General features: G+C 40.7%; 1 protein-coding gene across 5 annotated transcripts in view; it reads left to right on the top strand.

Moving 5' to 3' along the window:
- Positions 1-27,906, top strand: part of DLG2 (discs large MAGUK scaffold protein 2) — a 251,959-nt gene that overhangs the window by 171,805 nt on the left and 52,248 nt on the right. For all 5 annotated transcript variants that reach the window (XM_089914175.1, XM_089914174.1, XM_089914172.1 and 2 more), the window contains 2 exons: positions 3,123-3,299; positions 14,421-14,496. In XM_089914175.1, coding sequence (XP_089770301.1) covers positions 3,123-3,299; positions 14,421-14,496 — 253 coding nt within the window. The remainder of the gene's footprint in view (positions 1-3,122; positions 3,300-14,420; positions 14,497-27,906) is intronic.

Raw genomic sequence — 27,906 nt, 5'->3', positions numbered from 1 at the left:
AGGGATTCGGGGGAGAAGAGGTGGTCAGCTCTGAAGGGAAGATTAAAAGTTCCTGGTACTGCTAAGTCATGAGCACAGCCAGAGGGCAACAGGCTGGGAAATTGAGCCTGATAATGAAATGGCCATGAATGTGGGTTTTGGAGTCAGACAAACCTTATTCTAGATTCAATCTCTACCATGTGTGTACTTGTGACCTAAGGCAGGTTCCTTAACTTCCTGAACCTCCTCTGCCATCTGTAAAACAGGGGTACTAATTTTTACCTTTCAGGTTGTTACGATGTCAAATAAGACAATGAATACAAAGTGCCAGGCCCCTAATATGGGCATAAGTAGTGGTTGTCATCATGATTATCATCCTTGCCACCCTGTCACCACCTTCACCACCTCCCAGACTGAGGCGGGGGGGTGGGGGTGAACAAGGTGAAGAGCACCGAACTAGGACTTAGCGTCAGGAGACACACGCTCCAGCCCCAGCTTGCTGCCTCTAAGCCATGTGTCCTGGGGTTAGTTAGGGGTCCTTGCTAGGTTTGCCCCTCATCTGTAAAAAGGGGATAGGAAGTACTATATCCATTGTGCCTTCTTTGTAGGAATGTATTGAGTCACAAATGAGGAAGTGTATGTGAATATGCCTTCCAATCTATAGAGCGAGTGTTGGGGGTCCCAAAGACAACTCTCAAGGTCAATGATGTACTAGGAGGGCTCATCGGACTCAGCACAGTCATCCTCATGACTGTGATTTATTATAGGAAATGGATCCAAAGCAAACTCAGTGAAGGGAAAGATGCATGGGACAAAGTCCAGAGGAAACTAGATGAAGCTTCCAGGAGTCTCCTCCCAGTGGAGTCCCACAGGATATGCCTGATTCCTCCAGCAACAAATCGTGACAATGGGTGTAAAACCCTGTCTACCAGGGAAGCTCCTTACAGACTCAGTGTCCAGAGATTTTACTGCAGGCTTGTCACATAGGCACCCTCACTGCCTGACACCTGCTGCAATTCCAGACTCCCAAGGGAAAAGCAGGTATTCAGCTTAAATGGTATTGTTTATATAAACAGCTTAGGCACAGTGAGCCACTCTTAATAGGAAATGGTAAGAACCCTCCCCAAAACTAAGTTCCCAGATGTCAGCCAAGGGCTGTCCTTGTAAGCAGGCCTTTTTAAGGATGTAATCTCAGGATAGCTGTGTTAACTCTTTTTTGCACAGAATAGAATCCATAGAAAGGATTTTTATAAGTATACACTCAAAGGGGGAAAAGGAGGTAATAATTATAATAATAACAGTTCATACTTAAAGATTGTCACTATATGTAGGCACTTTTGTATATGCGTTACATATATTACCTTAGGTAGCATTTCATCCATACAACAATTCCATGATAGGGGTACCGTTATCATCACTGTTGTTGTCATCACTGTGTTATATATGAGGGAACTGAGGCCTAAGAGGGGCTAGAGCGGTTTCCTGGGTTACCAGCTATGTGACTAGTAAGAAGAGGAGTAGTAGGACCAGGACATGGCCCCTAACAGTGTGGCCCCTGGGTCGTTTCTTAGCCGCTATTATACCGCACTATGCTACACAGCACCTACCATGGGCCGGGTGCATCCGATGTGTTATGTCATTAATACTCGCCGCAGCTCCACGTGAATATAGTTATTGGGCTAATTTTACATTTAAAAACCTGTGGTTCAGGAATGTTAATTTGTGTCACATCAGCCAGCCAGAGAAGTGACAGAGTCAGGAGTGGGTCTCTGCCTTCTCTCAGTCCCCTTTTCCTGGCTGGGGTTTTGTGAAGTCTTTGGTAGAGAAGATGCAGATGGTCGGGGTGGAAATGAGTCATTCTAGGAGCTGAGACCTCGCCCCCACCCAGCCCGTATTCCTTCACCTGGGGACATAATTAATGGAAAAAGGGGCTGTGTTGCAAGTAATTCAACTTTCCCTGCAGTATTTGAGAGCTGTAGATGCTGCCTTCAGCTCTTTTGGGTTGCCATGACAGCAGATGTGACATTTCTTTCATGAGGAAAAAAAAGAAAGAAAGAAAAAGAATCATACTTGGTCCTCAGTGATTTTAGACAGACCTGTTCATCAGATCTAGCTAGTTTTGCTTGCATAGTGGCTACACTCTAAGGAAATTCTTAGAATGGAATCAAAGGGGAATAAACAGGGATGTGGCAAAATCTGCTTCTCCGGGGAAATCTCATGTTGTATGTGTGTGGTGATGGTTTGTGGGAGATACAGGAGGAGGCGGACAATGTAAAACTTGAGACAGATTGTCAGCTGCTTGGGACAACAGCTCGTCACTGAGGTCTCAATCATCATTGTAATTCTGCTTCCAACTCCCTCACCCCATCAGTCATACATATTACAGCGTGTTGGGCTCGGCAAAGGCTCAGCAAAGACTCTTTAGTGGGGAAAACATGCTACATAAAGCAAGAATTACAATTCAGAGTGATAAATGCAATGATGAGATAGGCTTGGTATACTATGGAAGCAATTTATCTTGTTCATATCATTTTTTGTTCTTTGCCCACACCGCGCGGCATGTGGGAATCTTAGTTCCCCGACCAGGGATCAAAGCCTCCCACCCTGCATTGGAAGCATGGAGTCTTAACCACTGGACAGACAGGGAAGTCCCTTGTTCATATTTTGATCTATGTGTCTATATACATACACATAAACATAGGTGTATTTTCATTATTGCTTTGTGAGCATTTAGTAATGTCATTAAATTAACCTCTACAACCATCCAATTTTAGTGATAGTCCAATACTCCAGTGAGTGGAAGGCTCCCAGTCCCCTGTGGGAGGACATGGAAGTTGTTACCATACTGCATTCAGAAAGATGCCATGGTTCTCTTCATTCTTCCTTTCTAGTGATTTGTAAAATTTGATTGTAGTGAGAGAGTACTAACCTGCCTCGCAACCTCCTGGGAGAAGTAAGAACTAATCGTGATTTGTGACCAAAGCAGTGGGAATGTTGACTGCAATTCCAGGGGTTAGTCCTGGGAGTTGGTATCTAATGGGCAATGGGTTCTCAGGGCAGGAATGAACAGTCAGAATGGTGAATCCTAGATCTGTGCTGCCAGAGATTCCTAACAATGTTCTCTCTCTTGTCATTTCCTCCAGAGCCATGTTTGACTACGACAAGAGCAAGGACAGTGGGCTGCCAAGTCAAGGACTTAGTTTTAAATATGGAGACATTCTCCACGTTATCAACGCCTCTGATGATGAGTGGTGGCAAGCCAGGAGAGTCACGCTGGAGGGCGACAGTGAGGAGATGGGGGTCATCCCCAGCAAGCGGAGGTAAGAATGCCTTTTTTGTTTCAGAGGATTTGCTGCTCAGCTCTCCAGGGAGTGGAGGTGAGGGAAGATGAAGATGTGGCAGACTGTTCACAAAATATCTCTTTGAGTAGGATAGTCAGTCTGCGGGGAAATTGTCAGTGATGGCAGGTGACACAAATGAAATATTCTCACGCTTCTCATGTTAGGGTTTTACCAAAACTGCCAACTGTGATAAAGGAAGAAAGAGGATCTGCTTATTCTGCCTTCCTAAAACTTAGCAGCTTTCGTGTGTTCAAGATTACGCTTATCAGCTTGTATACTGACAGACTCAGAGGGGTTACTTCAGAGGTTCATAGTTTACTGGATAAGTTTATAGAAAGGCCAGGTGAAAGCCAAGTAAAGTAGACTGTTTACAAAGCTCATGTCCTGGCTTTGTAGTACTTCCAGATATTGATGGGAAGAGACTAAAAACCTCCATTCCAAAATCAGATACTTGGGGATAAACAACAAGGTCCTACCGCATAGCACAGAGAACTTTATTCAGTATCCTGTGGTAAACCATAATGGAAAAGAATATAAAAAAAGAATGTATGTATGTATAACTGAATCACTTTGCTGTACAGCAGAAATTAACACAACGTTGTAAATCAAGTATGCTTGAATTAAAAAAAATAAAATGACAGTTCCATTGGGGAAATAAACAAAATCAGATACTCGGGATAAGAGCTGTCAAACATCTGGTGAGGTCCAAAGAGTGGGTTTACAGCTGTTTTTTATAGCGTTAGTTACTCTTGTCCCCCACCCCACCTAGCACTCCCTACTTTCACTCAGATAATCAGTTCTGTATATAATTCCCAAGTAAAGACTATTATGTTCTTTCTCTTCTAAGCATTTCTTTGACTCTGCTTTTGAAAGGCGGGAATAGGCTTCAGAACAGCCACGTCCTTCATCTGTCCCAGCGGTTTCTGACCATTACCACTAGAAAGGAACTTTCCTTCCCATGACTGTCCTTCTGGCACTAAGATATTGTCTGAGAAACAAATTATCTGCACCCTAGAAAAGAGATATGGTATGAAGTCAAAGTCAGGAATAATGCTTATTCAAAGCAGTCACTAACTTTTCTCGAGCTACAAAGGGCTCCCCTCCTCATATGCAAACACCCCAAATACCTATGTAAAAAATCCTCATGGGGCTTCCCTGGTGGCGCAGTGGTTGAGAGTCCGCCTGCCGATGCAGGGGACACGGGTTCGTGCCCCGGTCTGGGAAGATCCCACATGCCACGGAGCAGCTGGGCCCGTGAGCCATGGCCGCTGAGCCTGCGCGTCCGGAGCCTGTGCTCCGCAACGGGAGAGGCCACAACAGTGAGAGGCCCGCGTACCGGGGGGAAAAAAAAAAAAAAATCCTCGTGAAGCTGAGTATTCAAGTGCTGCCGCATGCACAGTGACCCAGTGACTGAGCTAGCACCAGCCATAGTGGGAAGATGAAATTAGCCAGAAATAACTCTGTGGGGCATTTGCACCCCAGAGAAGACCGGTCCCCCATTTTTCTCTGCCTGGGGCCACATAGCCTAGGGTGAATGTAGGGAGAGGGCAGCAGGCTGACTCTTCTGCAGCTGCTCCCTCCCACCCTCTAAGCCTATGCCTGTGAATCTCCCATGAGCAGACAGTTCTTTAAACCTCTGGGCTCCTGCATAGTTGCCTGACATTGCTTTGAGAGGATGTTCTGAGTTTGTAGTTTGCAGTGTTTTCTGAATTCAAAGCAGTAACTGTCAGGGCTAGTATATATTCTATGTTTCTCCATTTCCATTTATTTAAAAAGAAAATGTCAAGGCAATATGCATTTTGGTTTGCTTTGATGTGATTAATCAGAGCTGTCTGAGGAGCTGTTCTGTAGAAGAAGGTGCCACCTTATTGAATATGGCCCCAAGGGTAGAAATGGGGTGGAGAAGGAATGCTGTGTGGGAATAGATTTCAACTCATTTTTTTAAAAATCCTTTTATTAGTTGGAGCTGACTAGAGATGATATGGATTACCTGGGAAAACAGTGACCTAGAACAATGGTTTTCCTACCAAAGGTACATTGTGAAGACTTAGATATGCCCCTCCCCCACACACACAGTGATTCTGATTCAGTCCATCTGGAGTGGGTCCTGGAGATCTGTATTGGTATGTAAGTTCCTCCAGGTGATTCTGATAATAGAAGATTCAGTGGCAGGAAGTATTATAAAGGGGAATCAAACGTTGGGTGGGACAGTTGAACTATAGGATTTACAGCCACTTTCCAACCCTGAGGTTCTATGATTCTAGTCAGTCTTGTCAATAGTCCTTCATTTGTTCAATAGCACATCATTTCCCCCCTAAGGAACATTCTCAGTGCTAGTCCTCCTGGGGTAATTTTCTGCCTGCTGGTGGTCATTCTTGAACTGGCTCTCTCTCCTATTTTGGATGAAGGCCATCGTAACAGCCATGCTACGGCTGGCCTGGAGAAGAAGTTTGTCTAGTGACTCTCATGTTGATGTTTGTATTCTCTCTCATGAAGGGTACAGTAGCCCACCCGCCATCTCGTGTGTGTGTGTGTGTGTGTATGGCTGTAAATGAATCTCTGTCAAATTTTCTCCTCAGGATTTTAACTCTTTCCAAAAATGTTACTATTATTGTTTTACGTGTTTATAAAAGTAACACATTTCATTGAAAAAAAAAAGGAAACATTTAGAAAAGTATAAAGAAGAAATAAAAATCACTAATAGGGCTTCCCTGGTGGCACAGTGGTTGAGAGTCCACCTGCTGATGCAGGGGACACGAGTTCGTGCCCCGGTCCGGGAAGATCCCACATGCCGCGGAGCGGCTGGGCCCGTGAGCCATGGCCGCTGAGCCTGCACGTCTAGAGCCTGTGCTCCGCAACGGGAGAGACCACAATAGTGAGAGGCCCACGTACCGCAAAAAAAAAAAAAAAAAATCACTTATAATCATACCCCACAAAGCGTTCTTGTGCGCTTATTTTAATGCAGTTTAAAATCTGTCATGAGGGCTTCCCTGGTGGCGCAGTGGTTAAGAATACGCATGCCAATATAGGTGACATGGGCTTGAGCCCTGGTCTGGGAAGATCCCACATGCTGCGGAGCAGCTAAGGCCGTGTGCCACAACTACTGAGCCTGCGCTCTAGAGCCCGCGAGCCACAACTACTGAGCCTGTGTGCCACAGCTACTGAAGCCCGTGTGCCTAGAGCCTGTGCTCCGCAACAAGAGAAGCCACTGCAATGAGAAGCCCACGCACCACAATGAAGAGTAGCCCCCACTCGCCACAACTAGAGAAAAGCCCGCGCACAGCAACAAAGACCCAAGGCAGCCAAAAATTAATTAATTAAAAAAAAAAAAAAAAAAAAGAATCTGCCTGCCAGTGCAGGGGACACACGTTCAATCCCTTGTTCGGGAAACTCGCACATGCCGCAGAACAACTAAGCCCGTGCACCACAACTACTGAGCCCACGCTCTAGAGTGCACGAGCCGACGTGCCACAAATACTGAAGCCCACGCACCTAGAGCCTGTGCTCCACAAGAGAAGCCACAGCAGTGTGAAGCCCACGCACCACAACAAAGAGTAGCCCCTGCTCTCCACAACTGGAGAAAGTCAGAGTGCAGCAACGAAGACCCAAAAACAAAGACCCAATGCAGCCAAAAATAAATAAATATTAAAAAAGAAAAAATTCCTTTAAAAAATTACAAAAAATAAAATAAAATATATCATGAGCCTTCCCTAGGGCTGCTCTTTAATGTTTAACTTCTAAAGGAGGCACTCTTATTTTATACTGCATTCAGCATCTTATAACTATAGCTCAGAATAAATGGTTACTGGTATCAGTATGACTTATTATTAGATTAGGGTTATCCTTAATTCCTCTCTACCCCCTTTTATGAGTATAGTTCAGCTCGTAGAGCTGGTCTGGAAAAATCTCATAATGGATAACATCCCTTATGACTTCACCCTTTACAAAAATGTTTCTCTCTTGATGATTCTATTTAATCATCCCTATGAAGTCGTAAGATGAGTATGAAAATCATTGCCTTTTCCCTCCTTCTTTTTAGAAGTTGGTAAATAAATTTTATTTAAATAAATGCTCCTAGAGCATGCTAGACACTGTTCTAAGCCCTTTACAATTAACTTATTTAAACCTCATTAGAACCCTATGGGGAAGGTAATATAATTAGCATCATTTTACAAACCAGGAGTTTGAAGCAGAGAGAGATTAATTTACTTGCCTATACTGCCCAGCTAATAAATGGCATAACTGGGATTTTATTCCAGGCTATAACGCTCTTAACTCATATGCAATTCTGCCTCCCACCATTATAAAAATAAGAATTGACAAAATTCAATTCATCAAGCACTGCTTGAGCAGCTTCTGTGTGCCAGGTGCTATCATCCAGTCACTGCCTGGAGGCCAGTATTTGTAGGACCAACATGTAACTATGGCACAGCTACACTGTGGTGAGGGCTATATTGTAAATAAAGGTGCTGTCTTAGTTCAGGCTGCTATTACAGAATACTATTCACTGGGTGACTTATACAACAGACATTTATGTTTTGCAGTTCTGGAGTCCAAAATCAAGGCACTGGCTGATCGAATTCTCAGAGAGGGCCCTCTTCCTGGTTTGCAGATGGCCTTATTGCTGTTTCCTCATATGGCAGAGAGAGAAAGATCTTTTCTCTCATATTTCTTCATTTTGGCTACTAATTTGATTCATGAGGGCTCCACCCTCATAACCTAATTACCTCCCAATACCTCACCACCAGAGACCACCACACTAGGGATTAGGGCTTCAACATATGAATTTTATGTGGACACAAACATTCAGTCCATAGCAGGTATCAAGGGAAGTGAAAGGGCAGCAGAGGAATGAATTCCATCTGATGATAGAGTATGTATTGTGCCAGTTGCTTTCAAATACAAGATTTTCTTTAATCTTTACAAAAGCTTCATAAGGAAACTGAAGATCAGAGAAGTCAAGTAACTTGCCCAAGGATGCACAGTCAGCCACTGGCTGAACCCAGTTCTCTCTGTAGCCAGACCAGATGGCTTTTCACTACCCCAAGGGTATACTGGAGGAAGCCCTTGACAATTAAGGAGTTCTTACTACATTTTAAATACTATACTAACCAATTTTTTGTATTATTTAATATTCACCATAGGGACTTCCCTGGTGACGCAGTGGTTAAGAATCTGCCTGCCAATGCAGGGGACACGGGTTCGATCCCTGGTCCCAGGAAGATCCCACATGCCACGGAGCAACTAAGCCCGTGTGCCACAACTACTGAGTCTGCGTGCCACAAATACTGAAGCCCGCGCACCTAGAGCCCATGCTCTGCAACAAGAAAAGCCACCACAATAAGTCTGCGCACCGCAACAAAGAGTAGCCCCCGCTCACCGCAACTAGAGAAAGCCCGCACACAGCAACGAAGACCCAACACAGCCAAAAATAAATTAATTAAATTTTAAAAAAAGAATCTTTAAAAATAAATTCACCATAATTTTTCAAGTCTGTGTTAATATCCTAATTTCACCAACATGAAACCTGAGATCCTAAGAGGTTGAGTGACCTGCCGTAAGTCATAGAGCTAATAAGTGGCAGATGCAGAATTCCAATCCAGACTTGTGAGACTTCAAAACCTGGGCTTTTAGCACAGAATCTCTCTTTTCTGAGATTACATAGTTTCTGAGGGGCCAAACTAGGATTTGTTCCACTGTCTCTTAATCCAAGTCTCTATTCTTTACCCCACAGTGACTGTCACCTGGGCTCTCAGATGACAACTTGCAGCTAGCATTGCATAAGGGTTTACTCACTTAGCTTCCCTGCAAGCTTGTGGCCAGTAACCTATATGGCATTTCAATTCTTCTTGCAACAGGGCCTTATGGAGCACAGGCAAAGGGATACCCAGCACCAAATGATGTTCCCACCATCCATTGCTCCAAGCCTGCCCTCATTGTTTGTTTGGCGGGAACCTGAAAACGCCAGATGGGAGATGGGTGAGAAGGCAGAGGAAGACAGTTGGGCTCATTAAAGCATGACCATGTGGTATTCTCTGGAGACGCTAGGTGTCAGAATTGATTGCTCAAGTTTTGCCATCCAGTTTACGTTTTCAGTATTTTGGTCAGTGACCAAACCAGGGCGGAGAGGATTATTTCTGCTTAAATAATCTAATTAATTGTTTGCCTCTTGAGTGTGAGAGAAGTGTGTCAGTCCTTTCATCGCAATTCAGTCTTTCTACACAGGTGACCCACCATTCCCTTAGGTAAAGATCTATGGGTCTTAACATCATGTATTTCTGCTAAAGGAGTCTCAGTAAAATAACTAGATAAGGTGATGCTAAACTTTTACATAGATTCCTACCAAGTACAATAAAAAAGTCGTAAAATGGTCAACAACTTTTTAATCAGAAACACTGGTTGTTGGGCAAGTCACTTCAACTCTCTGAGCCTTGGTTTTCACACCCAGGTCAAGAACCAGTAGCCTCCTTGATGATTCATTCATTCATTTACCAACAAAGATTAAGCATCTACTATATGCCCAGCTCCATCTTAAGCCCTGGATCACTGTACAGACTATAGATAATACAGGTAAAGTTTAGCATAGCTTCTAATACTTCTGTGCTTACTCAAATGATATATGTTTTCCTTTCTTCAGAGTTTGAGCTTTTGATGCTCAAAACAACATAGCATTATGTAGGGCTCTATTTCTCTACCCTAACTGATCTTGGCAATAAACTATCCACATGTATCCCAAGAAGCACTAGGAGAAAGGACAGGGTTGAGGCAAGTGAAGAAAAAAGATGAGCCACATCCCCTGCTACCCATGAGAAGGGTTTGCAGAGATCCCCAAGAGGCAATCGACATGAGCCTCTGGGATAGAAAAACACAACTATTGTTGGGGATGCAATGAATGTAAAGACTGCTGAGAGAGATCAGTCCAATGTTTCTGATGTAACATTGCACATAGACATCTAGCTAACCTGAATTTCAGTGTTAAAAGCAAATTTATTCTGAGTTTTGAGGCGAGCCTGTCATAACAGGTATTATCTCAGTGACTCTTTGCTTGAGTTTGGTTATGGTTTATTTAATTCAGGACATTTGGGATTTGGGATGCAAGGAAGGGGGATGGCTGTCATTTGTGAGAAACTCAGCCCAGACGTCTAAGGAACTATATTGGTCTTAAAATTGTGGGTGACCATCTAAAATCTCATGTTTGTTGTAACCCATTGGATATGGGAGGCATGGAAGGTCCTTAAGTATTGCTTCCCAAACAGAGTGGATGTGGCCAGACACTGAAGTTAGCTGTTAAAAGATGTGTGCTCAGGCCCTATTTCTACCACTTTCTAATTTGGCAAGCTTCAAGTCTTAGCTTTCCCAGCCATAAAATGGGGTTGAGAATACCACACTTGCTTATGTCGGGGCCAGATGAGATGATGTAAATGTGAAGGAATTTTTCATTAATAATTATATGTTAAAACTTCAGCTACCACTTATATCATCATCATCATCATTCAAGAAACTTTCAACCCAAGTAGAAGTCACAACTTTCTGACTTCCTTTTTTTTTTATGACTTCCTTTTTTTTTTATACATCTTTATTGGAGTATAATTGCTTTACAATGTTGTGTTAGTTTCGCTGTACAACAAAGTGAATCAGCCATATGCATACATATATTCCCATATCCCCTCTCTCTTGAGCCTCCCTCCCACCCTCCCTATCCCACCCCTCTAGGTGGTCACAAAGCACCGAGCTGATCTCCCTGTGCTATGTGGCTGCTTCCCACTAGCTATCTATTTTACGTTTGATAGTGTATATATGTCAGTGCTACTCTCTCACTACATCCCAGCCTCGCCTTCCCCTGTTGTGTCCTCAAGTCCGTTCTCAACATCTGCATCTTTATTCCTGCCCTACTACTAGGTTCATCAGTACCAATTTTCTAGGTTCCATATATATGCGTTAGCATGCGGTATTTATTTTTCTCTTTCTGACTTGCTTCACTCTGTATGACAGACTCTAGGTCCTTCCACCTCACTACAAATAACTCAATTTCGTTCCTTTTTATAGCTGAGTAATATTCCATTGTATATATGTCCCACATCATCTTTATCCATTCATCTGTTGATGGACATTTAGGTTGGTTCCATGCCCTGGCTATTGTAAATAGTGCTGCAGTGAACGTTGTGGTACATATATCTTTTTGAATTAAGGTTTTCTCAGGGTATATGCCCAGTAGTGGGATTGCTGGGTCATATGGTAGTTCTATTTTTAGTTTTCTAAGGAACTTCCATGCTGTTCTCCATAGTGGCTATATCAATTTACATTCCCACCAACAGTGCAAGAGGATTCCCTTTTCTTCACACATTCTCAAGCATTTATTGTTTGTAGATTTTTTGATGATGGCCATTCTGACCGGTGTGAAGTGATACCTCATTGTGGGTTTGATTTGCATTTCTCTAATCATTAGTGATACTGAGCATCTTTTCATGTGTTTGTTGGCCATCTGTATGTCTTCTTTGGAGAAATGTCTATTTAGGTCTTCTGCACATTTTTGGATTGGGTTGTTTATTCTTTTGATATTGAGCTGCATGAGCTGCTTGTATATTTTGGAGATTAATCCTTTGTCTGACTTCCTTCTTGAGTGAACCAAAATCTGTCACCTATACAGTAAGACTTAATTTTTTTTTTACTTTTTTTATTGCTTGTTTGAAGATTAGTAATAAACCATAGCAAATATTAGGTTTGTTTGTGTATGTCTGTCTGTCCATCTGACTTAGTCTTTGCAACCCATTTGAGATTTAAGTGATGAACCACTAAAATGGCCTAATAGAAACATTTCTTAAGAAATATGAAAGGGATGAACTTAGAAACCAGGGGGGAAAAGTTAGAATGCTCTAAGCAATTCTTAGAATAGAATATTGAGTTCAGCCTAATATTATTTATGTTTGGGGCCCATGTGAGTTCTGTCACTTTATGCAGAATTTATTTGCATAGCCTAATCAAATAACCATATATTCTCTGAATGTTACAGTCATTTTGGCGTCATCAGATGTACTAGTGTTCCCATAATTAGGCTGGTTAATGCAAAGAAGCCAGGATAAAGTCAGGGCAGAGATGAATATGAATTAGCATTTGCACTTGGATTAAAACTGAGAAAAGCTGAAGTAGCTCAGAGTAGGCATTTTCTCAGTGAGCATCTTTCCACTTGGCAGTCTACCTTATCTGAAGTCTTCCTTGATCTCCTCCCAACTGTTGTATGTTGGGTGCAAGTAGAAACTCTTAGTGGAGCATATTGCTTTCATATCTGAGGTTAGATTTGAAGAATTTTCTTCATCTGTTCAAATATTCTACTCTCACACTGAAATAAATATATTCTGAAACTCCATTCTGTAACTATAGAAACCCTGATCTTCAGTGCATTTCAGCTGGAAACACAAAAGAACGCTAAGTTAAAGAGGAGTATGTTGTTCATTATTGATCTATGAACAGCTTAGATTTCATAAGCCATTAAGTTTCTGTAGATTTCAGGGTTTTTACCTCTCCTTTTTCTTTCCCCACTTTTGAAATTAGAGCTAGCCATATTTAAACAAAAAAAATGATGCTAAAACAATGCAACGAATATGATTTTAGTTCAACTGTTATTTATTGAGGACTTGCTATAATACACTGAGTGATATGTGGACTTGCCCTCAAGGAACATACAGCCTTGTATGCGCAACTCAAAAATAAACAAGACACAAGGAAACGAGATAACACCAATATAGACATACAAATAAATGTCGTGGGGCTTAGAGGAAAGAATGATCATGTCTAATTAGAGAGGCTCAAAAAAGAATCAGAAGTATCTAACTTCTCTTACCTCTTTTCAGCCCCATCCTTCAAATAGGCACAAGTCCTGCCAACTTTATGTTATTAATATTTCTCCAAACCTTTCCTCTCCTCCACCTCATTATCACTTCTCATCATTTCTTGCCTGGATTATGGCAGTAGCTTCTAAATAGGCCTCCTGCTTCCCACGGTTCTTTCCCTCCTCCAATCTATCTTCCTCTTCCCGCAGAGTCATGTATTTAAAATGCTAATGTCTATCACTTCTCAGATTTATAGCCTCCAGTAAATCATGAGGATTCCCCAAAGGAAAACCTCATGTCCTCAGAGTAGACAGATACCCTTTATAAAGAGGTCTCACCACCTCTTCAGCCTCATGTCCCTGTGCTGTATGTACCCTGTACCAGAACCTTCCTGCAATCTTTAGCTTGATCATATCCTCGGGTCATGGTACATGTTGTTCCTCCTGTCTGGAAGATTCTCCCTAAACTTTTCCCACTGACAAGCTCTTTCTCACCATTTAAGTCTCACATAAATTGACACCTCCTCCAGGAAGCCCACCCCATTGCTTTCCACCCCCTCTTTATCTTCCTCCAATGAGATAAATGTGTCCATATTGCTATCAGCAATCTTTTGTGCAGCAATATCTGTCATTTTATCCCTCTGTCCCTGCCAAGAACACATTATTGTGTGTTCATTAAAGTCATGCTTTTTAATTTTTTTTTTCTTTGTTCCCCAGCACCTTACTTGATACAGGGTAGGCATTCAATAAGTGTTTGGTGAATGAATGAAGGTGAAATAATGAAAACTGCAGAGATGGCAGTGGAAGGACATTGGGGCAAAGGAAAAGTTCAAGATTATCTGTAACATGTTTGGTTTTGAGGTGAAGGTAAATAAATACCCCAGTATTCCTAAAGGGAAGGGGACAAAAGGGAAACAAAAAGAGAGGAGATATTAGGAGATGAGAGCTTACTTAGCTTCCTAGGTATTCATCTATGTGGACTGTGATTTGTTGAAATAGATTTTGATTGATTCAGGCATTTAAATAACAAATATTGGGGTTTTGTTGCTTCCAAATACGTGACTCTCAGTACATGTAACACAAAAATTGCAAGGAATGTGTTAGCAGCTTAGAGATATCATACCAAGACTTTTTATACTGAACAAAGAAGAGAAATATTTTAAAACACATTTTATTTGAGCTGTAGGATAAGAAGAGGTGTTCTTCATTTGATAAGAAACTTAATCATAAATGCCTTGCCATGTGATAGACTCTTTATTTTCCATTTTCTTTAGGGTGGAAAGAAAGGAACGTGCCCGATTGAAGACAGTGAAGTTTAATGCAAAACCTGGAGTGATTGATTCAAAAGGGGTAGGTACAAAATAATCGAAACATTAAATTCTCTCGTTTGCCATGGATTTAACTATAATTGACATTTAAGCTGTTGCTAACAAACAGATTATGGAGCTACTGGACTGTAGAGCACTGTTATAAATGTATTGCTATGCAGTGATGTGATTTCTGATGAAGTAGATTTATGATAAATAAATTTTGGGAGTAAAGCTGCTAGTGGTCAGCAGAAATGATGGGTTATGAAGGTGATGTAATGACTATAGTGAGGAAGAAAAAAATAGTTTTGATGTTATTTCTTTAATTTTTTTCTTTTAAATTAAATATTCTAAAAGGATAGATTCCATAAAAGATACCTGTTCATCATAAAATACGTCTAGTCCTTTACGTATTATAAAGTCAGGATAGTCATGGAAATATACATATGGATCACCTAAGTGAATACATGGATTGTTGTGACAGACATAGAAAAGAAGAAAGTAAACAAATGAAATTTAGAGTTATGCAACCATCACCACAGTCAATTTTAGAACATTTCATCACCCCATAAAGAAATCTGTAGCTGTCACTTCCCTCTCCCTCAACCCCAGCCCCTCCCCACCCAGCCTAGGCAACTACTAATCTACTTTGTCTCTATATATTTGCCCATTCTGGATAGTTCGTATAAATGGAATTGTATACTATGTGGTCTTTTGTGACTGTTTTTTTCACTTTACATAATGTTCTCAAAGTGCCTCTGTGTTGTAGCATAAATAAATACTTTTTTTCTTTTCATTGCCAAACAATATCCCATTGTATGGATATACCTCATCTAATTTATCCACCCATCAGGTGATGGACATTTGCATTGTTTCCACTTTGGGACTCTTATGGACAATGTTGCTATAAATATTTGTGCACAAATTTTTGTGTAGACATATACTCTTATTTCCATTGGGAATATACCTAGGAGTGGAATTTCTGGGTCATAATGATAGCTCTATATTTAACATTTTGGGGAACTGCCAGACTGTTTTCCAAGGTGGCTATAACATTCTACATTCCCACCATCAGTGTATGAGGGTTCCAGTTTCTCTACATCCTCACCAACACTTGTTATTATATGTCTTTCTGCTTATAGTCATCCTGTTTGGTCTGATGTGGTATCTCATTGTGGTTATGATTTTTATTTCCCTAATGACCATTGGTATAGAACATCTTTTCATGTGCTTATTGACCATTTGTATATCTTCCTTGGAGAAATGTCTATTCAGATCCTTTGCCCATTTTTAAAATCAGGTTCCTTTGTTGTTGTTGAGTTGTAGAAGTTCTTTGTATATTCCGGATATTAATCTCTTATCAAATATATGCTTTCCAAATATTTTCTCCCATTCTATGAGTTGTCTCTCTTGATAGTGTCATTTGATTCACAAAAGTTTTTAATTTTGACAAAGACCAATTTGTCTTATTTTTTCTTTTGTTACTTGTGTTTTTGTTATTATATCTAAAAAACCAAGGCCATGAAGATTTATACCCGTATTTTCTTCTAAGAATTTTGTAGTTTTAGCTCTTAAATTTAGGTGGTTGATCCATTTTGAATTAGTTTTTGTATACGATATGAAGTAGGGTTGCAATTTCATTCTTTTGCGCATGAGTTGTTTTCTGTTTATTTTTGGATTGTTCACTGCAAGTGTATAGAAATACAGTTATTGTGTATATCAATCTTTTATCCTGCTACCTTGCTGAATCCATTTATTAATTGTAGTAGCTTTTTGGTAGATTCCTCAGGATTTTCTATCTACAAGATCATGTCATATGTAAAAAGAGAGAGTTTTACTTCTTTCTTTCCAATCTTGATGACTTTTATTTCTGTATCATAACTGATTGTCTTGTCTAGAACTTCCAGTGTTGGATGGAAGTCGCAAAAACATTCATCCTTGTCTTGTTCCTGACCTTAAGGGGAAAGCATTTAATCTTTCCTATTAAGTATGATGTTAGCTGTGGGTTGTAAAGCTTTTTAAATTTAGTATTTTTCAGTCATAGTACTAGTATCTTATTGCTATATCGTAAAATACCTTTCCCCACCTTCTGCCTTCCTGTTCTCTTTCTCTTCATCTCCTTTCCTTTACTTTTCTGTTCTAATAATTTTGGCTGTGAACATCACACTGAACCACAAGTTTAGGTCAATAGATGTCACCATGAAAAATGAGAAGAAAAGCTCACAAGTTTTGAGCCCTAAACCACAACACTGCCCTTTGTATTTTGAAGTAGAAGTGTCACTGGGCAGCCCAGTCATTGACATAATAATTTACTTTCCCCTAAAACATTCAGGTGAAATGGGAATTTATTTAAACATGGTGTCACTCTTAAAAAAAAAAAAAGTGAGGCTGTATGTCATCATGCATGGAGTCCTTTCAAACAAATACTGCTTCCGTACAAAGGGGTAGGATTTTTCATTGATTCTTGGTGAGAATTTAAGGATAGATTTCCTGTTTGTTTCATATATATAGTTGGATATACATCAGAGAATTTTTTTTGAATACCTACCATGTGCCAGACTCAGGATTAGAACTTGTAAAAGATACAAAGTGTAACATAGGCCCTTCCCCTCAAGAGCTCCTAACATCAGTTAGAGCCCAGATGTCTTTTTGTTAAGGCCAAAACTTGTGTTGTGTTTTTTTTAAATCATATTGCTAAATACAGTTAGGTATGAGCCAATGAATAGAATATAAATTCAAGGACTTGAATGACTGTTGAAGGAGAGGCAGTGATCATGTGAAAAGGGAAACCTTGGACTGAAAGTCATGAGAGTCAGGTAGCCTGGGTTCTGGTTTCAGTTCATTACTAAGTCACCACTGCTCTTTGAACCTCATTAGCAAAATAGCAGCTTTGAGCTACATCAGGGATGTCAAACAAGTTTCATCTCCTATGGGAACCGATGAATTGATGGTTTCTAACTAGAATATTGTGTTGAAAATGACTCTGAGGCCATATGTAACTTCAGCAGGAAAAGTGTTATGATTGATTAGTCATGCCTAGCGCAACATTGGGAATTGTTCTCTATTTGAGGTCCCCGGATTCAATGATTTTTTAAGGTGCCTTCCAGCAATAATTCTCCATGAGCCTGTGAATTAAGAAATAATAAACCAAAGTTTTCTAAGTCCCCATGAGAACAGTACATCAATGAGAAGACTCTTGCCCTGAAGTAGAAAGCAAAGGACAATTAAGAGAAAGTGCACTGAAGAAAGGCCAACTCTGTGGAGAGTTGGGAAAGTCAGGAGATGCCGCTCACTCTGAGCCTTGGACAAGGACTACAGAAATAAGTCATTGTTACAAAGGCCTCAGTCTCTGGGACCCTGGGGTAAATTCAGCATAATCTGAAGAGGAAAGCTGTTTGGAATGAGAAAGAGAATGGGATATTTTAAGTAATTTTATCATTAGATGGCATTCACAGAGCATTGTGAGATGTTGGGGATTCAGAGTGAAAGCCATGGTTACTACCCTGGAGGATCTTAGAATCAATTAGTATGTATAAAGCAGGCTGTGACAAGAGCCTTATTAGTAGTGTGTACAAGAGCTATGGGGATTCAAATGAATGGATGTGGGAATGACCAGAGAGCACTTCATAGTAGGACTTGGGCTTTAATTAGCCTATCAGTGCTTGAGTTACTTTTCCAGAACTATTCATCAATTTTTAAAAATTGAGTGCTGCACAGCACCAGGTACTGTGCTAGGTGCCTTGTAGGGCAGCAAAGTGATTAAAAAGGCAAAGACTTTTTATACTTTTATAAAAAGTATACTTTTTATACTTTCATACCACAGAGCTCACAAAGAGAAATATAAGCAGGCAAACAATGGTGATACAATATCACTGATGATCCCCATAAATTTAGGGAATTAGTCTCTATTTTAAATATCAGGAGATTGCACCTCAGGAAGATTAACTAATTTACCTAAGATCACACAGCTAGTATGTACAAAAGTCAGTTTTAAATTCAAATCCTTTTGACAGTAGAACATTTGCCCTTTTCATTCCCTCACACTATCCCTTATTCTGTTGGAGATCAGAAGAAGAAGAGCGTTACTAATTATGCCTTGGATAAGAGAGAAGACTTCAAAGAGAAGGTGATACTTCAGCAAGATCTTGAAGTTTGAGTAAGAGTTTGCCACACATAAGAAACAGCATGTACATGAAGGTGGAAACCGTAGGCATATTGGAGTAAGGCCAAGCAGGTCAGGGACACCAGATGGAAGGTGTGGATGTGTGGTGGGAGTTGTAGCTAATGGGGCTGACTGGAAAGATCTGGAAGGTTGGGAAGCTTGTATGGAAAGCCTGGCTATGAGCTTTGATGCTTCCTGGGTTTGGAGAGTATCTATGAGGAAATCTGAGGCTTTCCATTACAAAGTGCCCATTTGCTACAAATGAAATGCCCAGGCTTTCTGTCCACCTCATGTGCCTTCACAAAGTCTGTGTCTACACATGCAAAGACAAGTGGACAGTTGTGTCAGTAACCCAGATAATTCCAGCCTACCCAGACCCAAGTGGCCATCTGTTTGGATGGATCTCCGTGAGAACTGTCTCAGTGCCCCAGATCTCAATGCACTCAAGCTTTCCTGAGAATGTCAGCTAAATTTCTAATGAATCTCCATTCAAACTAGCTTCTGTTGAAAACTTAATCACCACCTTACTTAATTTCTTGCATTGTTCTTCTACCTTTTTTATCAATTTTCTAATCAGCCATTCTATTTTATTTATTGAGACATTTAAGAAATTGTATAATCTTCAGAATCAACCTGTTTTCCATTGAAAAATCAGTGGTATTTAGTGATTTATGCTAAATTTTGTTTTATTTTTATTTAAAAGTCCCTATAATTTAAGGAAGGGAAATATATGTCTGAAAGAGTATGAGAGAACTATTAATATTCTTACTAAATGTCAGCAATGTGCAATGTATAAGGGTTCCCTTTGCATTGTAAATCCTTTCTAAAGTAAGGTAAGCTATAAATAACTAGTCCTATTTAGCCACAGGCTGGTACAAAACAGAAGTGATAGGTATTACTCAAAGTAGTAGGAGTGTGCATTGTAGAAACCTAGACAGCTTACACACTTCTCTTAATCACCACAACAAAACTTGAAGGGAAATCATTTATTCCCTCTTTATAGATTTAAAGAAGCTGAGGCTTGGAGAGGTGAAGAAATCTGAACCCATGTCTGATTGATTCCAAAACCCATAATCTGTTTACTATAGCATGCTTTCTCCCTTGTTAAAACCATGTCGCATTTGTGCATTTTAAGAAAAATGAAGAAATAAATTGAATTGGGTTTAGCTTTGTCAAAAACTAACCTCGGCTTAAACTTAAATTCTAAAAGGGGGAAGCTGGTTTCCTCAATGATGTGCATCTTTCTGTACTGAGAACATTTCTGAAGGGAGCTTGGGGGCTGCACACTTCCTCTGTTGTGGTATGCCAGAGTAAAATGAAGTCTTGGAATACATGTTTCAGTCATTTAATAAACTTTTATTAGGTGCCAATACAAGGCAGCTTGCTGCACAGTGTGGACCAAGATGAGTAAGTCATGGTCACTGCCCTTAAGGAGCAGGGATACTAGGGGAGAAAATGGGTCTCCACAGGGAGGAAGCGATTCATACTAAATAAGAGGGACAGGAAGCTTGCTCTGAAGTTCAGGCTCCCCTAAACTTGATTCTAGCTTGGAAGCTGGGGGGATTTGAATTGGGGAGCCTTGAAAGATTAGTAAAGCTTGCAAGGAATGGGCAGTGGCGTAGGAATAAGATACTGGACACATAGGAAGTAAAACATGGTTTGCTTTCACTTCAAGCAACAGTTGATGAAGAATGGAAACTCAGAACTGGAAAGTAAGACTCAAGTCAGTTCTGGTGCTTTAAATTTTCCAAGAAACTTGTACTTAATCCTGTAGACAGTGAAGAATTTTAACAGTTGTGACCAAACCCAACCTAGTGATTTCCTCTGGGCTCCACCCTTAATGTATCTGGATTGCTGCCCAAATGTCACTCCCAGGCAGAGCTCCAGACTTACTCATGTTTGTGCCCCTAGCACTTAGCACAGTGTCTATCGGACACATATTTGCTACTCAGTCCACCCTTTTTAGAGGAAAGGTGAGTGAATGATCAAAAGTAGGTTTCCAAGAGGTCAGTCTGGCGACCATGGGAAAGACAGATTGGAGGGGAGAGAGACTGACATTGGGGGATGTTGGGATAGCTAAAGCAGTATTGTGGGTACAAGATTCTGAAAATCTGAATTTCAAACAGTGGCAACGGAAAGGAAAATAGGGAACTGTTGCTAAAGAGATCAGAGAGGACCATCATCCTTGGACATCTGACCTCATATTCTGTTTCCTTTTCTAAAGCCTTGAGCTCCCTTTCAGAGGGCATGTTGACTGGGAGAAGGGGACATGGGGCAGATGGAGGTATTGGTGATAGGATCATGGCAGTCTCCCTGAATCAAACTGGAGCTAGCATTAAGAAGCCTCAGTTCTGTTTCATATACTCTTGGAAATTCCCATATGGTCATTGGATCCTACTATGTCATTTACAGATGAAGAAACTGAGAATCATTTTTCTGGAACACACAGAGAGTTAGTAGCAGAGCCTGCCATTGAATCATTTATCAAAAAAGTGACTTGACAGTCAGTGTTTTGTTAGCAAGACAGGAATTATGTTTGCTTCACCAGGGTGAGTTATGAGGATTGCTTTTGTAACAGCTTCAAAGTGACATTTTGAATTTCAAAGGAAAGGTCATTACTGCCCTCAAAAAAAGGGAAACCTTCTTAATAGAGCTATTTTTTGGGTGGCCAGAGCCCAGTGAAGAGCTCAGATGTCCAGAGTGACCTAGAGATTCAGGAAGGATGGGGTGAAAGGAGAGCCATACTGCCTCAGTCCACAGCCATCAGGAAGGCAGCATTTCTGCTCAAAGTTCATAAACTCAGGAAAGGCTACCCCTCAGGTTCTTTATTATCACTTTCCTGTTCCAGGCCTTCTACGAGTTTCCCAATTTTTCTTCCTGGCTCTAGCCTTTCTCCTCAGATTCTTTCCCCATACTGCATGCAGGGTGGTTTTAACCAGTCTAACATTTTTACATAAAGAGCCAAGACAGGGTTGTGTCCGGGGAATTCTGCAGTGTCACCAGTGCAGCATGGGAAGAGCTGCTAACTCACTATATTTTCTTTTGAAAGTGATAATCACATTTTTCCAAACCTTGAGCTCCCACGTCCACTGAGAGCCATGTGAGCAGCACACAGATAATTCTCTGGTTAAAGAAATGCTAGTGGCTTCTCTGCAGATGGTTCTCAAAGGGGCCTACAGTTGAGTTTCCTTCTCTGATACATGTAAGGAGGGGTCCCTATCTCAACCTTGAAAGCCAGCTGAACTCAACGAACATTTTTTACTGAATAAATACATATGATTTTACTTACTCCTCATAGGGTATTTGTCAAGTTACTAATGAGGGAACTGCTAGTCTGTGGAATGGAATGGAGAATAAATCATGTTCCTTGTGTGTTTCCATGCATATTTATTTCTTGGGTCACTTCCCTTGTAGGTCCAAAAACTACCATTGTTGAAACAACCAAGTTAATCTGCAGCCTTATATACTAAATTTAGTATAATTAATAACTGACAAAATCTGTCCACTACACACGTACACATTCATTTTTACAGTATGTTTTAGTTTGTTCAGTTCTTCCACCTTAATAATATTGTTAAAACACTTTTTTGTTGTTGTTTTGTACATTTTGACTCGAATGTGTTTGAATAACCTCATCCCCAGGAGGAAAAAAGTACAAAAGTTGTAAATTTTTTAAAATACCTTTGAAATTCAGTGTTATCTTCATTGCCTAATTAGGCTAGAGCTTTCACTTCATGAATGTTAGAAAGAATATGGTAAATTGAAACATAATAGATTCACTTGCTCCTAGTGTTTCCTCCCCTCTAATGTTTTCAGCTTTTTAACAGACGTTTGTTGAGGCCATACTATGTGCCACATACCAGTTTAAGCAATGGGATATACACCATGAATAAGACAGGGTTCCAGCCTGTAGGAATCATAAAATGTTCTGTGGAGATAAACATATCAGCAAATGACAAATAGAATCCGCTAAGCGCTGAGTGGGAAGTGAGGCCAAAATACTATTTGAACTCAGACCTGGAATACTTAAGCCTCCTTTGGAGTTCATAGGCAAGTTCCTAGAAGATATAATGTCCCAAATGAGCCTTGAAGGATCAGTAGAATCTAGTGTGAAAGGCTGGAAAGACCTCTGTATTTTGTAGGCAGAAGGGAGGGCTTGTAAAGACAGGAAGCAGCCCAGCGTGTGCAGGGAAGCCAAAGAAGCCTCGTGTTACTTAAATACAAGAGCTTAAGTACAAAGCTGCAGGTGTCAGCCAAGAAGGCAGAGGGGAAGTCAGGACCCAGATCTCGAGGGCAGTGGGGAGGCTTTGGAGGATTTTAGCAAGATTAGATTAGAACTTTAGCAGATCGCTCTCCTGCTGTGTGGAATAAATTTCCAAAAGGAGGCAACCCTAGAAAGCTGGAGTCCATTTTAACAATGCAGGTGAGACATGGAGTTAGCCTAACCTAGGACGACGGAGTAGCGACGGAGAGGAAAGAAGAGACCAGAAAATATTTAGCCTGAGGCACCTATATCAGCATCAGCTGAGGCTCTTTATTAAAAATGGAGATGCCCAGGCTCAAACCCAGCCCTGTGGAATCAGAATCTCTGGGGATGGAGATAGGAAAGTTGCATTTTAATAAGCTACCAGGAAAATTCTATAGGCTTGCTAAAATTCGAGATACACAGGTATAGCAGAAAGGTTTGATATCACACAGAATGACCAGTTTCTGTCAGAATTATCATAATATATCTAAGCCTTAATCACCTGATATGTAAAAATGGAAATCATATTAAAAGAGCTAATATATGTAAAGTACCTAGAAATATTAGTCCCCTACCCCCACCCACCCCCCCCCACACACACACTGTGCTATGGCGGAGAGGGAGGGAGAGTTGGCCCTACAGCCTTGCCGTACACCTACTGGCACAGGGGTGTTCCTGACTATGTGCTTGCTGACTTTATAACTAGGCAGGAAGGTAGAGGTGGCAGCAGACTAATCTCAGTCTTCCACTCCTGTCCCTGCTGTTGGCTGCTATCAGGATTGTTTCTATGTTCTCTACCATGTTGTGTAATTACCTGTGGAAAATTCCAGAACAGACTTGATCAGTGCTTACTACATTGGAGAACTGCTGCCTTCTCTTCAGTATGCCAGTTACTCTGAACATCCATAGACTGCCTTATGTTCTACAGGTTATTTTTATAGGCATTGCTCATTTGCGTCTTACAAAAATTCTTAATATGCCCATTTTATGGATGAGAAAACTGAAGCTTAGAAAGGATGAATAACTTACCCAAGTTCACAGAGCTAGTAAGTGACAGAGCTGGGCCCTGCATGATGACATATTGTGTGAGCAGAGTAGAATAATTGATTCTTTAAGGCATTTTATATATGAACTCATTCTAGATGTTATTAGCATAGCTAGTTCTATCTATTTAATTAGTGATGCTAAGGCTAAAGTAATATAAATAGGAGATGTATAAGTTGTGGTTATATGAATAACAAGTATAGTTTCATCAGATGAGAACATTGACTTTTTGTTCAATTTTCTTCCCGCTATTAATTCAGGGTGTTAAGTATTATGCAGAAAATTTGGCTCAAACCCATTTCTACGTTGGGAGTTATTCATGAATCAATTCTGACTCACTACAGGGCTTCCTTTAACCTGACTCTTTAAGGTAAAAGAGCCAGAGTCACACCTCAGAGCTTGCATGTTTCACTTTGCAAAAGTTTTTTTTTTTTTTAATGTATTTATTTGGCTGCGTTGGGTCTTCATTGCTGCACAGCGAGTGGGGGCTACTCTGTTATGGTGCACGGGCTTCTTATTGCAGTGGCTTCTCTTGTTGCGGAGCATGGGCTCTAGGCGCGTGGGCTTCAGTAGTTATGGCACACAGGCTCAGTAGTTATGGCTCACGGGCTCTTGAGCGCAGGCTCAGTAGTTGTGGTGCACGGGCTTAGTTGCTCCGCGGCATGTGGGATCTTCCTGGACCAGGGTTCGAACCCATGTCCCCTGCTTTGGCAGGCGGATTCTTAACTACTGCGCCACCAGGGAAGCCCCTGCAAAAGTTTTTAACTCCTTAAAAGCTCAAACATCAGTACTGAAAGATAAAGATGCAGAAGCTACTGTCCAGTCATCTGACTTCCTCACTATAGTAATTATAGGCAGAGCCTCAACAAGCCAAAACAGTATATCTTGCCTCTTTTCAACTGTACACTGTGTCTATATGTGGGTAGAAAGTCTTTTTTTTTTAATGACAGATCATGTAATATCTGAAAAACTTTCAGCAACAGCTTCCAGTATGTTCCTAATACTCATTAAAAAATACCTAATTACTTTGCCCTTTTATTTTAAAATATAGCCTCTGAAATTAGACTGCCTTGGGTTCTATTCTTAGCTATTTGATCTGGAACTAGTAGCTTCTCTTTCTGAGACTCTGATTTTTCAACTGTAATAAAATCTAGAAAGTAGGTTGCAAGTTCCTTGAAGGCAGGGAATGTGATTTATTTAAGGCCTAAAATAGTTCATGGCACTGAACCAATAATTACTGAATTAAATAATGTGAGAGTAAAAAAGGTGATATATTAGGAGAAAAGGTATATAAATTAGAGTGTACAGTCTACATGTTTTTTGCTGTAGTTTGTGAATGGACAACTAGACAATTTACTGTTGGCATTAAAGGAAGTTTCTGAGTATTATTTCCTTTCATTTCAATAAATAGGTTTTGAGTATCCCTTATGTGCAGGAAACTGCTCTGACCACTGAGTGGGGACATGGATAAGTAAGGCCCCACCTCTGCCATTCCAGAGCTTACCTTCTAGTACACACACACACACACACACACACACACACACACACACCAATATAGCATAAGGTGAAAAAGTTTAGTGAGGGATGTACAGAGTCTTAATGGAGATTCAAAGGAGAGAAGAGAAGGCCAGTCTGAGTGAGAGCAATTAAGAAATGATTCCAAGAAGTGGTAGCATTTTAGCTAAGTCTGTGAGGATTGAGTAAGATTTCAACAACTGTAGAATAATTGTAATTTTCACATTTAGAAAATAGTAGAAGCAAAAGTAAAGGAGTAGAGGGTATGTGATAACCAGCAAGTACTATATTTGACTGGAACAAAGAACACACACACACACACACACACAGAGGTAGTGGGGGAAGTAAGGTTGGAAATGTAGCTTGAGGTCCAGTGACGGAGGTATTGAGTATTCCATTGAAAAGTTCAAGGAGGCTGTTCTTTGGCTCTGGGACAGAGTAGTGACAGGATTTGTTTGTGAATAAAGACATTGACTCTTGTTGCTGGGAGAATGGGTGGTGGGTACCTGGGAGAGACTGGAGTAGTGGGGCACCTTGGGGGAAGGTGCTGGAAGGACTCAGGTCACAGAGGCCTCAGAGATTGAAAGGTCACAAATAGCAATGGTGGTTAGCAGAGAATGTTGAAAATGTTATCCATGAACAAATGGAGGATCCCGAATGAGTTACTAATTGCTAGAGAAAGGGGTAAAAGCAAATCATGCAAAGTAACTGCGCCCACGAGGATGACAATGGAAGGGAGCATGAACTTGATAGAACCCAGACTAGAAATTAAAATTGTACACATGCTTTTAGGCCTAGCCTCAAGCAGATATCTTCCTAACACCCCACCTCAAGATGGTTGCCTTACCTTCCAGTGCAAATCTCCAGCACTAAGTAGTTGCTGTGTGCTATTAAAAATCGGCACAGTTTATGATACCGAAACAACCACTGAATTGAACTGAAAACTAACCAGGGCAGATTCAATAAAACTGTCACTAAAGTACTTTTTTTAAAAAAATGAAACCAATTTTAGACTGATTGCCAGGTTAAAAGCAGAAATGTGTTGTAATGGATCCACTCCAGTGGGATTAAGAAATTCTTCATGGATACTAGTAATAAGTCTTCATATTTACAGAACTCTTTGGTATATTATCCATGTCATAGATGAAGAGGCAGGGACCGAGGATTAAGTGACCTGTCCATAGTCACACAGCCAAGTGCTATCCTTTGGAGGCACATGAAGATCATTTCAGTTATTTAGCAAAAGTTTACAAGGTGTCTTTCATGCCCAGCACTGTGCTAGGGCTTGGGGGAAACAAAGATGCATTAAACTTTGCTTGCTCTTGGCAAACATAGGATGGTCTGGGAAGGACTGGGATTTCCTTGGAAGCTGGCGCTCTTAGTATATAATATTCCTCTGTAAAATGGGCTAGTAAGAGGGGTGCAGTAAACTTGCTTCATTAAGATGTGAGATAAACTAACAAAAAGAGACGTAGTATGAAGGATATTTAGTCAAATCAAAATTACACTTTTCAAGAAAAACATCTGTGTGTAGCCCACTTGTTATCTATCTATCATGTAATAAGCACCATGAGTCTCCCACCTAACATGAAGGTATGAAACAATGAAAAGCATTTCATGGCCAAGGATTATGATTTATCAGATTGTGTGCACTTGGGGTCCATTTAGAGAAGAGGGGGAAAAATAACTCTTTCCATGAAGCAAGTGCAATTGGTATACATAGGTACCAGTGACAAAGCTCAGGGAAACATCCTTTATTTGTTAGTAGTGATAAGGTGTAATGCAAAGAGTTGCCATTCATTTACAGAGTTCTGGGCAATTTGGGTGACACAACTACCAGGTGAGAGTTTTCCCAGTCTCAAATTTATTGCAGGCACTTGTCAGTCTGAGTTAGAGCCTTCCTCACTTGAAAAGAAGCAAAAAGCTTGTGGAGTGCTATTTGCCTTTCATGTTTTGACAACTTCATGAATATTTGTAAAGATTTTGTTACCGCTTGTTGAAACTGGTATTTGGGCATTCTTGATGTGAATGGTTGTTTTTCCTGGAAGGCCCCAAGAAGCCACCGTTTCTCTCTGTAATTGGCTTGTACTCACCTGTCACGAAGAATTAACACCTTAATGAATTTGGAGCACGTGTTCAATGTGAATGACAGAGCTTGTCATTCTTCGTTTATGGAGAAAGCGTTCTGTGAACACCTCCCATGGCTGCAGGCCGTAGTGGAGGCGGTGTGCTGAGACACAAGCCCAGATTACAGTCAGAAAATAAATACATGAATTCACGATGGCTACTCAGTGCTATTTATGATTGCTTTCATTACTTTGTTAAAGGTAAGGAGTTCTTTCCCCCAGCGGACCCCCAAGAGTGGATAGAACTTTTGTGTTTACCCCCTTCTCAGTAACAGGCAGAGTTCACATTTGGTAAATAAAGGATTTGGCTTTGATCAGTAAATGTGATAACTATATAGCTAACATTTACTGAAGGTTATT

The sequence above is a fragment of the Delphinapterus leucas genome, chromosome 7 (genome assembly GCF_059928025.1).
Source record: "Delphinapterus leucas isolate spDelLeu-1000000601 "Yukka" chromosome 7, BTC_Dleu_Yukka2, whole genome shotgun sequence".
In the NCBI taxonomy this organism is placed as follows: domain Eukaryota; kingdom Metazoa; phylum Chordata; class Mammalia; order Artiodactyla; family Monodontidae; genus Delphinapterus; species Delphinapterus leucas.
Note: the sequence above shows the minus strand (reverse complement) of the source record. Positions and strands in the feature narration are given on the sequence as shown.